The sequence below is a fragment of the Hypanus sabinus genome, chromosome 4 (assembly GCF_030144855.1).
Source record: "Hypanus sabinus isolate sHypSab1 chromosome 4, sHypSab1.hap1, whole genome shotgun sequence".
NCBI lineage: Eukaryota > Metazoa > Chordata > Chondrichthyes > Myliobatiformes > Dasyatidae > Hypanus > Hypanus sabinus.
In genome coordinates this window covers 104623876-104638912 of record NC_082709.1, presented here as the reverse complement: position 1 = coordinate 104638912, position 15037 = coordinate 104623876, and the positions used below count along the sequence as shown (strand labels likewise).

The 15037-nt window shown below is 42.1% G+C and overlaps 1 protein-coding gene and 1 long non-coding RNA gene across 3 annotated transcripts in view; one reads left to right on the top strand and one right to left on the bottom strand.

The window, feature by feature from the left end:
- dgkh (diacylglycerol kinase, eta) overlaps window positions 1–15037 on the bottom strand; it is a 503605-nt gene that overhangs the window by 98705 nt on the left and 389863 nt on the right. For both annotated transcript variants that reach the window (XM_059967802.1, XM_059967801.1), the window contains 3 exons: window positions 8150–8267; window positions 7265–7375; window positions 2336–2432 (listed from right to left, as the gene is read on the bottom strand). In XM_059967802.1, the coding sequence (XP_059823785.1) occupies window positions 2336–2432; window positions 7265–7375; window positions 8150–8267 (326 nt within the window). The remainder of the gene's footprint in view (window positions 1–2335; window positions 2433–7264; window positions 7376–8149; window positions 8268–15037) is intronic.
- Window positions 2340–15037, top strand: part of LOC132393058 (uncharacterized) — a 30604-nt gene continuing 17906 nt past the window's right edge. The window contains exons 1-2 of the long non-coding RNA XR_009511740.1: window positions 2340–2457; window positions 8101–8272. This is a non-coding gene — a long non-coding RNA (uncharacterized LOC132393058). The remainder of the gene's footprint in view (window positions 2458–8100; window positions 8273–15037) is intronic.

The following is a 15037-nucleotide window of genomic DNA, read 5'->3' as shown; positions in this document are numbered from 1 at the left end:
AGAGAAACAACATCCCAACGATCTTCCTTAACACCTCTGATTTACACCTCTATTTTATGTTTTTACACTCCTCACTTCAAGATATGCTAACCTATGCAAAGATATGCTGACAACACACACAAAATACTGGTGGAACACAGCAGGCCAGGCAGCATCTATAGGGAGAAGCACTGTCGATGTTTTGGGCTGAGACCCTTCGTCAGGACATGCAAAGATATGCTATCCTGATACAGAGCTCCTGACCCACAACCATGTCCCCGAGAGCTTGGACTTCTGCTTACATTACATCTTAGCTAATACTCCAGGAGGATACCTGGTGGTTTGGGGGCAGGCTAGGATGGGATGGAGAGATGATGAGCTAGAATTGCACATAGAACAGTTCAGCAGAGGAACAGATGCCTTGGCCCACTATGTCTGTGTTGACCATGATGCCAACCTAAACTATTCCCCTCTGCCTGGAAATGATTTGTATCCTTTTACTTCCTACTTGTTCATGTGTCTCTCTAAATGCTTCTGACTCTTAGCTGTTGTATCTGCTTCCACCATCTCCACTGGCTGTTTATTCCAGGCACCTACTATCACTCTCTATGTAAAAAAAACTTGTCTCATTAATCTTCTTTGAACCTTCATCCTCTCCTATTAAATCACATTAATGTCACATTTCCATCCTGAGAAACAGATTCTGACTACCTACCCTGTCTTTACCTCCTCAGACCATGACACACCAGAAGAAATAATACAAATCTGTGTAACCTCCTCTTACAGCTAATACGTTCCAATCCAGGCCACCCTCTCCAAAGCCTCCATGTCCTTCTTATAAAGCACTGACCAGAACAGCACACAATGGTCCTAATGTGATCTTCAAAGTTTTATATAGCTGTAACATGACTTCCCAGGTTTTATACTCAACACCCCACTGATAAAGGTTTAAGGCCTTAAGACATAGGAACAGAATTAGCCATTTGGCTTATTGAGTCATGGCTGATTTATTATCTCTCTTAACTCCATTCTCTTGCTTTCTCCCCATATCTGTGAAAGCCTGACTAATAAAGAACATATCAACCTCCACTTTAAATATACTCAATAACTTTTCTTCCACAGCCACCTGTGGCAATAAATTCCACAGATTCATTACTCTCTAGCTGAAGAAATTTTTCCTCATCTGTGTTCTAAATGTACATCCCACTATTCTGATGTTGTGCCCTCTGATCCTAGACTCACCCACTCTAGGAAACACCCTCTACTCTATCCAGACCTTTCAATATTCAATGTGTCTCAATGAGATCCACTCCCAGTCTTTTAAACTCAAAGCAAGTACAGACCCAGAGCTATCAACTACTCCTCACACATTAACCCTTTCATTCTTGGAATCATTCTCATGAACCCCTTCTGAACTCTCTCCAATGGCAGTGCATCTTTTCTTAGATAAGGAGCACAAAACTACTCTCAATACTTCAAGTGCAGCCTGACAAGTATCTTATAAAGCCTCAACATTTACATCCTTGTTTTATATTCTGATCCTCTCAAAATGAATGCTAACATTGCATTTGCCTTCCTTACCACCAACTCAACCTACAAGTTAACCTTTAGGGAATCCTGCACAAGGACTCACAAGTCCCTTTGCACCTCTGGGGTCTTTGAATTTTCTCCCCATTTACAAAATAGTGTACACCTTTATTCCTTCTATGAAAGTGCATGACCATAAACTTTCCGACACTATATTCCATCTACCACTTCTTTGGCCATTCTTCCAGTCTTTACCACCGTATCTACTTGTGTTGTGGCCTTCAGGGAGCTCTCATACTTGAACAGTTATCTACAAGGCTGTTCAACTATTTCTGCCCATCAAAACAATGATAAATGAACAAAAAGTGCTTTTCATGGGTGAGAGGACTAGAATAAACAGTTGCTACCTAAAGGCAGACTATTAATGAGTAGAGACAATACACCTTGTGTGGGATAAATGCAGACTTATCATTGTGAACACTGCACTGATATCTTCGATGCTATTCTGAAGGAGCAGCTTCTCAAATTTAGAAATGTGACCTCAGCAGCTAAACCTAAAGCTTAAGGATCTAAAAACAAATGAAAATAAAGGTAACAGTACTTGCTTAATTCCAAAGACTAAAGCATAAATGTAGTTCTAAACAATTCCCAATATTGTGAGAACTGTTTGGTTATGAACTTGCACCCTGACACCCAGATATGTGTAGGTGATATTGACACCCAGATAAAACAAACACTCCGATTATTAAATGCAATGCATGACACCTTAATGCGATTGTCTCACTTATCTTGACTGAGAAATTCAACATTGTGGAATTTAAAGCATTACCTCAAGCTGCACCTTTTGTTCTAAGTTCTTATAGGTTCGCTGGAGTAATTCCTTGGTGCCAAGGACACCATACCACATCATATTCTTCGTCCGGCTTCTGAATGAAACACAGTGAGAAAACAGTAAGAAAGCCATGGATTTATTTCACTAAAGCTTCCTACTTTATCGTTATGTCACCTATAAAACAAAATGCGCTCTTCCATTGAATAGCAACTGAATTCAAGTCAAAATTAAAACTAATTCCTCTGGATGAAGATATCATTAGCCATTATTTCTAACAGCATCACAGAGAGAAGAAAATCCAATGATCTTCAAAGATCTGAAGGTCTCTCTGTCTCTCTCTTCATAGATGCTGAGCATTTCGGGCATTTGCTATTTCTTTTTCATATTTCCTTACAGATTTTTATGGCTTCAATTTCAGAATTTTGTCTTTACAAAGTCTTTGGCTTTGGTATTCATTTTGATTTCAAACTGATGCTTTCAGGAAAACACCACAGTATTAAGACAGTGCATCTCTCTCTGCACCAGTTTGTAAGCCCATTCCCTATGCTGAGACGCACTAAATGTATGCATGGCAGGAAAGAGCAAGCTCCAGTACCCTTAAGCCAAATATATTCCCTCTGCACATAGGTTCATGGCTGTCAGTGAAGCTTCACAAATTAATCCCTGATCCCTTACTGAATAAACAAATTGCCAAAGGGCAGATGGTCAAAAAGTTCAAAGATGAAGTGGATAGGATTTTGTACAGAACATGGAATCAAAACACACAATTGAAATTAAGATCCAGATCAATTTGAACCAACGCCAGGGAGGTACATTCTCAAATAGCTGAATGTTTTACTAAGCAAATCTCTCTGATTTGGCATGGAGTCTTGCCTAACAGAAAGATATATTGGAAATTGTGAAAGCCATTGACCTAATTTATGGTGACCACTGTTTTCCCATTTCTCTTCTGGACTCTTGTGAACCAATGCAAAGGAATTTTCACTGGACTATTGTTGAGTCAAACAGTAGTAAGAACATAGTCTTTGTTAAGTACTGTATTTTACTAGATCAGTATATACTTGTCATGTTTCTGAATTTTTTCCTTGTCTCCCAAATGCAATGTAAATCTCATTGGAAAAAGGTTTCAATTCCCCTTATCTAAGAACAGATGTGCTGGCATTGGAGAGGGTCCAAAGGAAGTTCACGATAATTATTCCAGGAATGAAATGGTTAATGTATCAGGTTGGGGGGGGGGGGGGGGTCCTCATTGAAACCTATTGAATATTGCAAGGCCTAGATAGAATGCTTGTTTCATCTTTGACAATGCTGTCAAATCCTCCACACAGGCTTCATTATATTAGCTAGCTCCAGATGTCTTCCAGATCAGATATTTATCTTTATACAGCCCCCTGGTTTTTTTGTTCTAATTGCATTCTATCTTGTATAATTGTTGTATACGTTGTTTTTCTTGTGAGTGTTGTGTATCTGATTCTATGTGTATCTGATTCACTGCTTTTCATTACTCCTGTGTATACATGTACTTGTGCATGTGACAATAACTCAAATTTAACTTCGATCTCAGTTAACCTTTGCACTTGTTCTATTGCCGCATAAATGTGTTCTGTTAAATTATTGGCAGTGCAATGGAACTTGCTCTGAATTACTGTATTGCATTTTTTAAATTGATATTTACTTTCCACTATCCTTCAATGTTGATAATTCTTAATAGTTTAGTAAAAATCATTGAAAGCTTTAGAGGCTATATGTCAAACAAGAACTAGCTCATTGGGCAATACAGTTAACACAAATCAGTTGGGCAAAGGGGCCTGTTTCCATATTGTATGACTCTACGCTGCTATAACTTCAAAATTAAACTTAGGAAAGATCTATCCAGCCCAATTATCTTTCCTTCTGACTGCCATTTGACCAGCAAATCTTTATGCCATTTGACTCATGACAGAGATTCGGCCCACTGAATCTGTGCCTGCTTTCAAGACAATGCCGATCTCCGCCATACTTCCCTGTGACCTATTCTCTCTCACATACCCATCAACACTCAGATTCTCCTGATGCTCATGTATGCTAGGGGTCAGATAGTCAATTAATGCAGGAGCCAGCATGCTTTTCAGATGTGGGAGAAAACTGCAACACCCAGAGGAAACACGCACAGTCACAGGGGGAGCACGCAAGATCCAGAGGTCAGGATTGAACGCGGGCCTCGGGAGCTGTGAGGCAGTCGTAGCAACTGCTGTACCACTCCAATTGTGCAAGGTACTGTGAAAAATGGAGGAGGAAAGGAAGAAATATGGAGACATTATCTGGGAAAAAGAATGAAGGCAACCCAGGAAAGAGCATTGAAATCTAGAGGGCAGCAGTTGAAGGTAAAACAGCAAAGATTTAAAAGGCACCTGATGGTTCATGCAGAGAGGGATGCCAGAAAAAAAGTGGGTCAAGCAAATACAATAACAACATTTTGAAGACATTGAGATCAGTGTACAAGTAGGAAATGTTTAGAGGGATGTGGGCAAATGGAACTAGCTTAGGTGGGCAAGTTGGTTGGCATGGATGAGTTGGCCCGAAGAGCCTGTTTCTGTGTGCATTACTCTTATGACCTCATTAAAAGCAGTACTGCTCTATCAGCTGGTCAGATTCTCCTTGGACCCTTCTTTCAGTATTAAAGAGAAGTCAAAGCTTGTACACTGATGTGTGGTCTTCCTCTGGTTTGCAGCCTCTAAACTAAATACATTATCACAGTAAGTTGCTCTGCCTCATTTCCATCTATCTCTTATTGAAATACTTCTGCCTTCTGTTGTACCACAAATGTGTTCCTTTACTCTTTCCCCATACTGCCTTCTCTTAACCCGTGGACCAATATTTGTTCCTAATTTTCTTCCAGCAGTCATGAAAGATCATGAAAGAAGCAGCATGGATTTACCAAGAGTAAATCATGCTTGACGAATCTTTTGGAGTTTTTCGAGGATGTAACCAGGAAGTTAGACAAGGGAGATCCAGTGGATGTAGTATACTTCGATTTTCAGAAGGCATTTGATAAGGTCCCACATAGGAGATTGGTGGGTAAAATCAAAGCTCATGGCATTGGGGGGAAGATATTGACATGGATAGAAAACTGGTTGGCAGATAGAAAGCAAAGGGTAGTGGTGAATGGGTGTTTCTCAGAATGGCGGGTGGTGACTAGTGGGGTGCCACAGGGCTCGGTATTGGGACCACAGCTGTTTACGATTTACATAAACAATTTAGATGAAGGCATTGAAAATAACATCAGCAAGTTTGCTGATGATACTAAGCTGGGTGGCAGTGTGACATGTGATGAGGATGTTAGGAGAATTCAGGGTGACTTGGATAGGCTGGGTGAGTGGGCAGATACTTGGCAGATGACGTTTAATGTGAATAAGTGTGAGGTTATCCACTTTGGGAGTAAGAACAGGAAGGCAGATTATTATCTGAACAGTGTAAAGTTAGGTAAATGAGAAATACAAAGAGATCTAGGAGTCCTTGTTCATCAGTCACTGAAGGTGAATGAGCAAGTGCAGCAGGCAGTGAAGAAGGCTAATGCAATGTTGGCCTTTATTACAAAGGGAATTGAGTACAAGAGCAAGGAAATCCTCTTGCATTTGTACAGGGCCCTGGTGAGACCACACCTGGAGTATTGTGTACAGTTTTGGTCTCCAGGGTTAAGGAAGGACATCCTGGTTGTAGAGGAAGTGCAGCGTAGATTCACAAGGTTAATTCCTGGGATGTCAGGACTGTCTTACGCAGAGAGGTTAGAGAGACTGGGCTTGTACACGCTGGGATTAAGGAGATTGAGAGGGGATCTGATTGCAATTTATAAGATTATTAAGGGATTGGACAAGATAGAGGCAGGAAATATGTTCCAGATGCTGGGAGAGTCCAGTACCAGAGGGCATGGTTTGAGAATAAGGGGTAGGTCATTTAGGACAGAGTTAAGGAAAAACTTCTTCTCCCAGAGAGTTGTGGGGGTCTAGAATGCACTGCCTCGGAAGACAGTGGAGGCCAATTCTCTGGATGTTTTCAAGAAGGCGCTAGATAGGTATCTTATGGATAGGGGAATCAAGGGATATGGGGACAAGGCAGGAACCGGGTATTGATAGCAGATGATCAGTCATGATCTCAAAATGGCAGTGCAGGCTCGAAGGGCCAAATGGTCTACTTCTGCACCTATTGTCTGTTGTCTATCACTGATCTGAAAGGTTAAGTCTTTCTTTCCCCTCAGACGTTGACTGTTCTGGTGAGTACTTGCAGCATTTTCGATTTTGTCTTCAGATTTTCAGCATCCTCAGAATCCTGTTTATGATTTACCCTGGAAACACTCCCCTCAAATTTTCTCCCCGAATGGCCTAATTCTGCTCCTATACTTTATGGTTTAATGGTCTTGTATCTGCTGAGCTCTGAGTAATCTATTTCAGAAAATCTTTCCCTCTGAGTGTCTATCAATCAGGGTCTGAAGGTCAGAGTGGCATAAATGGGCAGCTGGTTGTTGCTGCTTGACAGCTTCATATATCCCTATATGAAGTGCCTATATCCCAAAGATGTATGCATTGGTGGATTAAATGGCTACTGCAAATTGTTCCTAGTGCATAGATGAATAGTAGAATCTGACTGAGTTAATGAGAGTAAAATGGGTGCTTTTTGGTTGGCTTCAGATTTTATGTACTGAAGCACCTGTTTCCATGTTGCATGGCTCTATCACAGTCTTGAACAGATCCAAGATCTTTACCCAGACATCAAAACACATACAACTCTTTTGTGGACATACTTTGGCACTTCCGAAATCTTTTGAATGTTGCTTCCCGATTACCACTGCCTTGTACTTGTAGCTTAGTTCTAAAAAATAGGATTCTGTAGAGTGAACCATAGCTCTTACCTTGCGTCTCCAATGTAAAATGATGAAAGACTGGTAACTACCTGCATTTCTCAGGATGCTCCTCACGCTTGTTGTTAAATTCCAAGGAGATTTTGGCATCTAATCCAATTCCAAAATAATTGTTCATAACACACTTTTCGGCGTAGCCTTCTCTGAATTGTGGGGAAAAAAAACATGGCTTTTGTCACAAAAATGTCTATTAATGTGTTCGTTAAAAGATCAACCAGTAAAATAACCTTCCCAAAAAGGAAGAGTTTTCTTTCAGTTTTGCAAAAATAACCTAAGGCATGTACACAGATATATTAACAACTAGCTTGGACCCAGGCTTGCTACCACTGCTGTACATTTCTACTGGATGTAGATGATCAGGTAAGCTGACTGTTCAGTACCTGATTGGCACTCTCTGAGGTACTGTGGCCTCTGGGACGTGAGCTGGCTTCAGACAGAAATCCTAAGGCACTGCCCATGGAATGCTTAAGACAGCTTTTGGGTATTTAGTACTTTTTTAAAAAGTGTTTACATATCTCTGATTGTCAGAAACATTTAAAAACTATTCAACTAGACTTAAATTATTTGAAGTGTAATAATAAGTAATTAAAATAGAACAGCAAAGCAAATCAGTGACAGCAGTTACCACATCCCACAGGGTTGGTGATCCTGTTCAATTGAATCAGGTTCTTGTTTGGAAGCCAGCCCTCTGAGCAAGCGTTGACAGAAGTGAAGTGGACCCAAACCCTGACCCTCACTGCTGGGCTCAGTGATGAGCTCAACAACAGAGAAGACAGTCAGAGATACATTAACGCAAAATGGATTTCTGAACAAGCACAAGCTAAAACGTGTAGAGGACTAACAGCCTTCTATTCTCTGTGGCTTTCAGGTGGCACAATGCAGATCATTAAGACTGGTATAGAGATAACACTTCTTACAGAGAGTCTGGATCAGGGTCAATGAATGGGGTGGCTCCAAAAGGATCGATGTTCGCTAGTAACATTTTGCTGATGATTGAGCTTCCAGCGATGGAGGCAGCAAGTCCAGCTCGTAAACCTGAGGTAAGACGGACACATTACATTGGTAGTTTTGTAAGGTAGTACAGAGGTAAGTGAAATACACAGTTGATCATCCTTTCTGAGGGATAACACAGGTCAAGGAACTTTAAGCAAGTGTCAACAAAGTTTAACAGGCATATTACTAAAGTTAGGCTCAATATAGGTCACAAATCTAGGAATGACAGAAAAGGGAAATACCCAATCATATCCATACTGGGTAGCAGCAGAGACAGCACTATCTGCTGCCATGATTGAACCTCTCATGTATGCCTTCATGTATGTACCAATATCCCAACTCTTTCTCTCTCTCTCTGCCACTCAGTCTATCATTATTTACTTGATGTTATGGATTTTCTTTACACATAGACATCCAGTTCTCCTTTACCTTCATCCTTTAGTAGTTTGGTCTCCCTAATTCTTCCTTGAACAGCCACAACCAGTCTCCAGACTTCATCTTCCTCCCCTGTCTAGTTTAACTTGCTCTAACATTCAAGATCTTCTCATTTGCTCCAGTCCAAATAAATGGTGCTACCCTGGGAAACTACTGGTTCCAGTATTGCCTCTACTTTTGAAGAACATTCAATGTTCTTTGATCTTGTCCCCTCTGGTCTCTTCCCTGAATTATTTTCATGTTCTCTGGATGGTTTGCATCAGTGCCATCTCCTGACAATAAATATGTATCTCCCCCACCCATTCTTTCCCATTTTAGGGACAGGCTAATGAGCAATATCCACTGTAAATACCACAAATTGCACAACTAATTTGATATTTCTCAGACTTTCAGCTCATCAAAACCTCAAGAATTAAAGTGATTACGTCCAGCCCATTGGCTGCTTACCTATAGGTAAATCAGGCCTGATTTGATTCAGATTGCTTGGTAAGGAACTAATCAAGGGGCTCCAATGTAGATGCAGGAGTCTGGAGGGTCCTTAAAATCACTCCCAAGTTCTGCTCCACCTTCAACTAATTGGCCAGAGCAGTGGAGTCAAAAATCATTTTGGCAAAATATCCAGTGGGAAAGCAGAGCCTAGCAGCTTGATTCTCCGATCCATCCTCCTGTAGAGTGGCTGGTCTTATCAAACTCTTATAGTTGACTGAGTGACAGGTTGGTATAGTAGCCCATCAAATTAGTACAACATGAAAGATGATGTAAAACATTGGGAACTATTCAGAAATAAGCTCTTGAACTGTGAACAGGTGAGTGGGAAAATTGGAAGGTGCATTCTCCGAAGGAAAGAGGAAGAAATAAAATTCAGGTTATACAATTTGGCAGTGTACAGTCCATGCATGTGAGGAAGCATGGACAAAAAGAACCTTGTGTGCACTTTGGGGAGTCCATGTGCACGATTCCCTGAAGGTTAATTTGCAGGTTGAATTGGTGGAGAAGGTGGTGAATGCAATGCTAGCATCCATTTCAAGAGGACTGAGACTTTACAAGGCACTGGTAAAGCCTCACTTCAAGTCAAGTCAAGTCAAGTCACCTTTTATTGTCATTTCGACCATAACTGCTGGTACAGTACACAGTAAAATCGGGACAATGTTTTTCAGGACCATGGTGCTACATGAACAATACAAAAAGTACACTGAACTACGTAAAAACAACACAAAAACTACACTAGACTACAGACCTACCCAGGACTGCATAAAGTACACAGAACAGTGCAGGCATTACAATAGACAATAAACAAGACAATAGGCACAGCAGAGGGCAGTAGGTTGGTAGTCCGACGGCTTGGGGGAAAATCTGTTACATAAATAGACAGCTGAATGGCGGCGTCCAGGATTCCATCTGTTTCTGTACTCCCGCCAAGCATTTCGTCACCACAGATGTAGTCCAATTTAATGTCCATTGGAGAGCAGAATGGACGGGAGAACCAGCCGGCTATGGCTTACTTTTTTCCCTGGCATGGATTCCTGCCCACTCGCCTCGCTTTTACTTCCTCACACACCACTTACGAAGTCCCCACCTCCAGCCACTGGCATCAGACGACTCCGAGGACTGCAGGCCTGATTCCCTCAGCAAACAGATATTGGAGAGCAGAATGGACAGGAGTGCTGGCCAGCTAGGGCTTCCTTTTTTACTGGCACGGACTCCTGCCCGCTCGCCTCGCTTCCGCTTCCTCGCACACCACTTATGACGTCCCCAACTTTGGTCACCGGCGGCAGGCAAATCCCAGGACTGCAGGCCCAATTCCCTCAGCAAGCCAGGGTCGTGCAACCTAACCAGCAGATTTCCATGAGGGTTTGTTTTTGGGCGATCTCTGTATTGTAGCAGTATCTGGCAATGGTAGATAGTCGCTCTGTTATCCATTGCTCTAAACCCTAATTGTGCCTTAAAATTAAATTAAAAAACTAAATAAAAGTAGCACCAGATCCAAAAGGCCACTGCTGCCACATGCTGCGCCACCTACTGGAAACTTGAAGTACTGTCAGCAGTTTTGGGACCCTTATTTAAGGAAGGATGTGGTGACATTGGAGAGTGTTCACGAGAATGATTCCAGGAATGAAAAGGTGAAAGGGTTATCATATCAGCAGCGATTGAAGGCTCTGGGCCTGTGCTGGCTGGAATTTAGAAGTATGGGGTGGGTGGATCTCACTGAAACCTATCAAATGTTGAAAGGCCAAGATAGAGTGGATTTGAATAGGACTTTTCTTTTGGTGAGGGAGTCTAGGACCAAAGTCCACAGCTTAAAAATAGAGAGACACTATTTAGAATAAAGATGAGGATAAATTATTTTAGCCAAAGGGTGGTGAAATTGTGGAATTCATTCCAACAGGTGACTGTGGAGGTCAGGTCACTGGATGGCTTTAAGGTGGAGATTGATAGGCTGCTGTTAGTCAAGGAGTGAAAGTTTATGGGGAGAAGGCAGGAGAATGGAGTTGAGGGAAATGGGTCAGCCATGATGAAATGGTGGCAACCCCAGAGCATGATGCTATCTCCACTATACTTTACAGTAGGGTTGGTGTTACCTGGCTGATGTGCAGAATTTACACCACATGCACCACTTAGTGCTGAGGCTAAAATATTCCACTTTTAGCCTCATTCAACCACAAGATCTTCTTCCGTATCTTTACAGCATCTTCTAATGACACTTCGCATAGTCTTTACAGACAAGATTACGTTTTTTTTAGCCAGTACTTCTTCCTTGCCACTTTTTTTATAAACACCGTCTTGTGCAAGGCCTTAGCAGTTGTGGAACCATGAACTTCATCTCCAGTTGCAGCCACTGACTTCTGCAGCTCACTAAGTGACTGTTGGCATCACAGTAGCCACTCTTACAAGTGCCATTCTTCTCCGGCGACTGTTTAGAGGGGCTGCCTGACCTTAACAGTGTGGCTGTAGTTTCATATTTTTTGCATTTTTTTAATAATGGGCTGCACTGAGCTCCAAGGTATGTTCAGTACCTTTTTATATGGTCTTGTACTCTTTCCCAGGTTTGCACTTCTCTATTTTCATTTCCCTGACTTGCCTTGAATGCCCTTTTGTCTTCATTTTGGTTTGGTCTGTTGAAAATCTACAGTACTGTTGGACCTTACAGAGAGCGAGGGGTACTTACTCTTATGAATTTATTGAAAACAAGTGATCCTCTAATTTTCTGCATCAAAAAAGATTTGGATGAGTTGGTAAGGCAATGCACAACATTGCACCTGAGAAAAGTTAGTGTAGTAATTACAAAGGAAATGAATACTTCTATAGCCTCACAAGCTTGGTTTTCAATTTTTAGTAAATTGTTGAAAGGCTTTGAAGTTTTCTTTTGATGCACAGTGTTTTGTAGAATAGCTCAAAAATCGCTCAAATATATTTTAAATTTAGAAAATGAGACAGTAAAATGTGAAAATAGTTGTAAAGATTGAATATTTCTTCAAGGCACTGCATACAGTGCCGGCTTTTTGAGGCTGGAAGATTGGTGGTGGGTGGGGTATGGAGCGGGCAGGGAAGGATTAAGGAATAGGGTGCGATTCTTTCTCCAGCAACCTTGGGTATAAGCAGACTACATGTCTAACAAATCAGTGATAGCTTGTGGAAGTTTTTAAGGTCGAGCTAAATTGTAACCTTCCTATCCAGTTTTCCAAAGTCCACAGCACCATATTCTGATCAGTAAACAACTGTAGGACATGAATTGAATAACCTCACTCTGAAGGAGCCATCTCCACTAGAGCTGTGTAGAGTTGAGGATATGCTTCGTATTTGCTCCAATTATTCAATTTCACCAAGAAATATCAGTCATCAATCACTGATATTCACCCCACAAGCTCCACAACTGGAGTAAATTATTTAAAATCTAACGACAATGCCTTCCCCATGTGGCCAGAGTATTTCCTTGAAAGAGCTTCCAGAATATGCTGCCTTACTAGAGCACAATTAATAACAGTAATGTTACAATTCATTTAGATTATAATGTTCAAAAGTTGGTTCACAAGAACGTTATTAAAACAAAACTGCTGAGCTACATAAACAGCTTATCAAAAAATTAGTCAAAGACTTTCAACGGTGCTTAGAATAGAGGATGGAAAGAAAGAGAAAAATTGGGCTGACATTGTACGCATAAAACAAAACCTTCTTAAACACGTTGTTTATTATCCTATATAATAAACCCGAACAAATATGCAATAAAGTTAGTAATCCTCCTAAGTAATGAACCAGACTCTGATATTGCTGACACAATCGCAAATACACAGCTTTGCATCTAATCATACAAAGACATAACATCAAATTAAAATTTTGGGTCATAGGGTCCAGCTAGCAGAATTTTAATGTAATTAGATCTAGGTGATATAACCACAGATAGAGTATTTGTTTCCCAGTGTTGAAATGTCAAATTCCAGAAGGCATGCATTGAAGGTGAGAGGTGATGGGTTCAAGGGGGATGTGAGGGGTAAGTTTTTTCACTCAAGAGCATTATGGATGCCTGGAATGTGTTGCCTGGTATGTTGGTAGAGGCAAATACATCAGAGGCTTTTAAGAGCCTTTTGGATAGGCACGTGAATGTAAGGAAGATGGAGGGATTAGTGTGTGGGTGTTTTTGATTTGCTTTTTAGCTGGTTTAGCACAGCACTGTGGACTGAATGGCCTGTTCCTGTGCTGCACTCCTCTATATTCTACAAATTCCACAATATAGTGGTAATAATTTTCAAGTGGACATTTGGGGTCAGAGTGTCAGGACTAAGGCCATTTCATTTGTATACCTCCAACTTCATCCTCAACAGGCAAGGTACTTGCTTGTGTAATGCAGTGAGTTTAAGTGTAGCTGGAACAATCCCTACAGCTTGGAAGGGAAATTAATGGGGAAAACACAGGGGGAGCTGAGTCCATGGTCAGATCAGCTATAATCTTATTGAATGGCCGAGCGAGTTCAGAGGGCCAGATGGCTGACTCCTGCCATTTCTTATGTTCTTAACTCTCTTTTGTACGCTTTCTGTTGCAATGAATGAAGCGTACCCAAGCACAGGACACAGACACGGAGATTTAGTTAAGATGCAGATGCAGGCATGAGCATTGAATGGCAAACAGGAGGGACAGCAGGAATGCAGGAGACAGGCAGAAATTTATCTTGACACGGAGAGACTGAGTTTCACAGGTAAATCTCGGTACTGAAGCAAAACTTAGAACACACAATCCTAAGCGGCCGGGAAACATTAATTACCATACTGGCAAAACCAGCAATCTGGCAACTAGTGGGTGCAAAGCCAGAGTTTTTATGCTGCAGGTCTTGATGAAAACCAGGGGTGCTGTCATCAAAAGGAATTAGGAGAAAATGGGGAATCAACAATTGAGACCGTGACAATACCACACCCTCACCCCCCCCCCCCCCACCAACGGGAGCCTCCAGCTGAACCACCAGGCTTGTCCAGATTGTCTCGATAGAAATCACGGAGGAGGGAAGGGTCCAGGAGGAAGAATCAGGGAATCCAGGAGTGTTCCTCTGGACCATAACCCTCCCAATCGACCAGATACTGGAGACCCATGCCTCAAGTGGCGCACATCCAGCATTTGCCGGATGGTGTACACTGGGTAGTTGTTAATAATCCGAGCGAGTGGAGCGAGTTCTGCACAAAGGGCTGACAGACAGAGAGACGTGGAACGTGGGATAAATGTGCATGGATCTGGGCAGTTTGAGTCTGACCACCAAGGGGTTGATGCCACTCTCAATCTCGAATGGTCCCAGATAATGAGGGGTGAGTTTCTTGGGTTCATTCTTGAGGGGGATGTCTGTTGACGTGAGCCAAACCTTCTGCCCAGGCCGATAATTGGGAGCAGGAATTCAATGATGATCAGCAAACCTCCAGTTGTGATCGGCTGAGCGGAGCAGGGCCGTGCATGCATCCTTCCAGATCTTGCGGCACCAGCAGAGATGAGCCTGAATTGAAGGCACAGCAATGCCTTCTTCACGTGCAGGAAACAGAAGGGGTTGGTAACTGAAGAAGTATTCAAAGGGCGACATTCCAGTGGCGGTGCTGACCAGGGAGTTGTGGGCGTACTCTACCCAAGCGAGATGGGTGCTCCAGGATGACGGGTTGTTGGTGGTTATGCAGCGCAGTGTTGCTTCCAAATCCCAGTTAACTCGTTCTGTTTGACAGTTAGTCTGCAGATGGAAGCCGGAAGACAGACTTATTGAGGCTCCAAGAGCTTGACAAAAGGATCTCCAGACTTGAGGTATGAATTGGAGGCTCTGGTCATAAATAATGTCAGAGGGAATTCCATGAAGGTGGAAGGCATGATGAACAAGGTGGTCGGCAGTTTCACGAGCTGTAGGGAGTTTGGGAAGG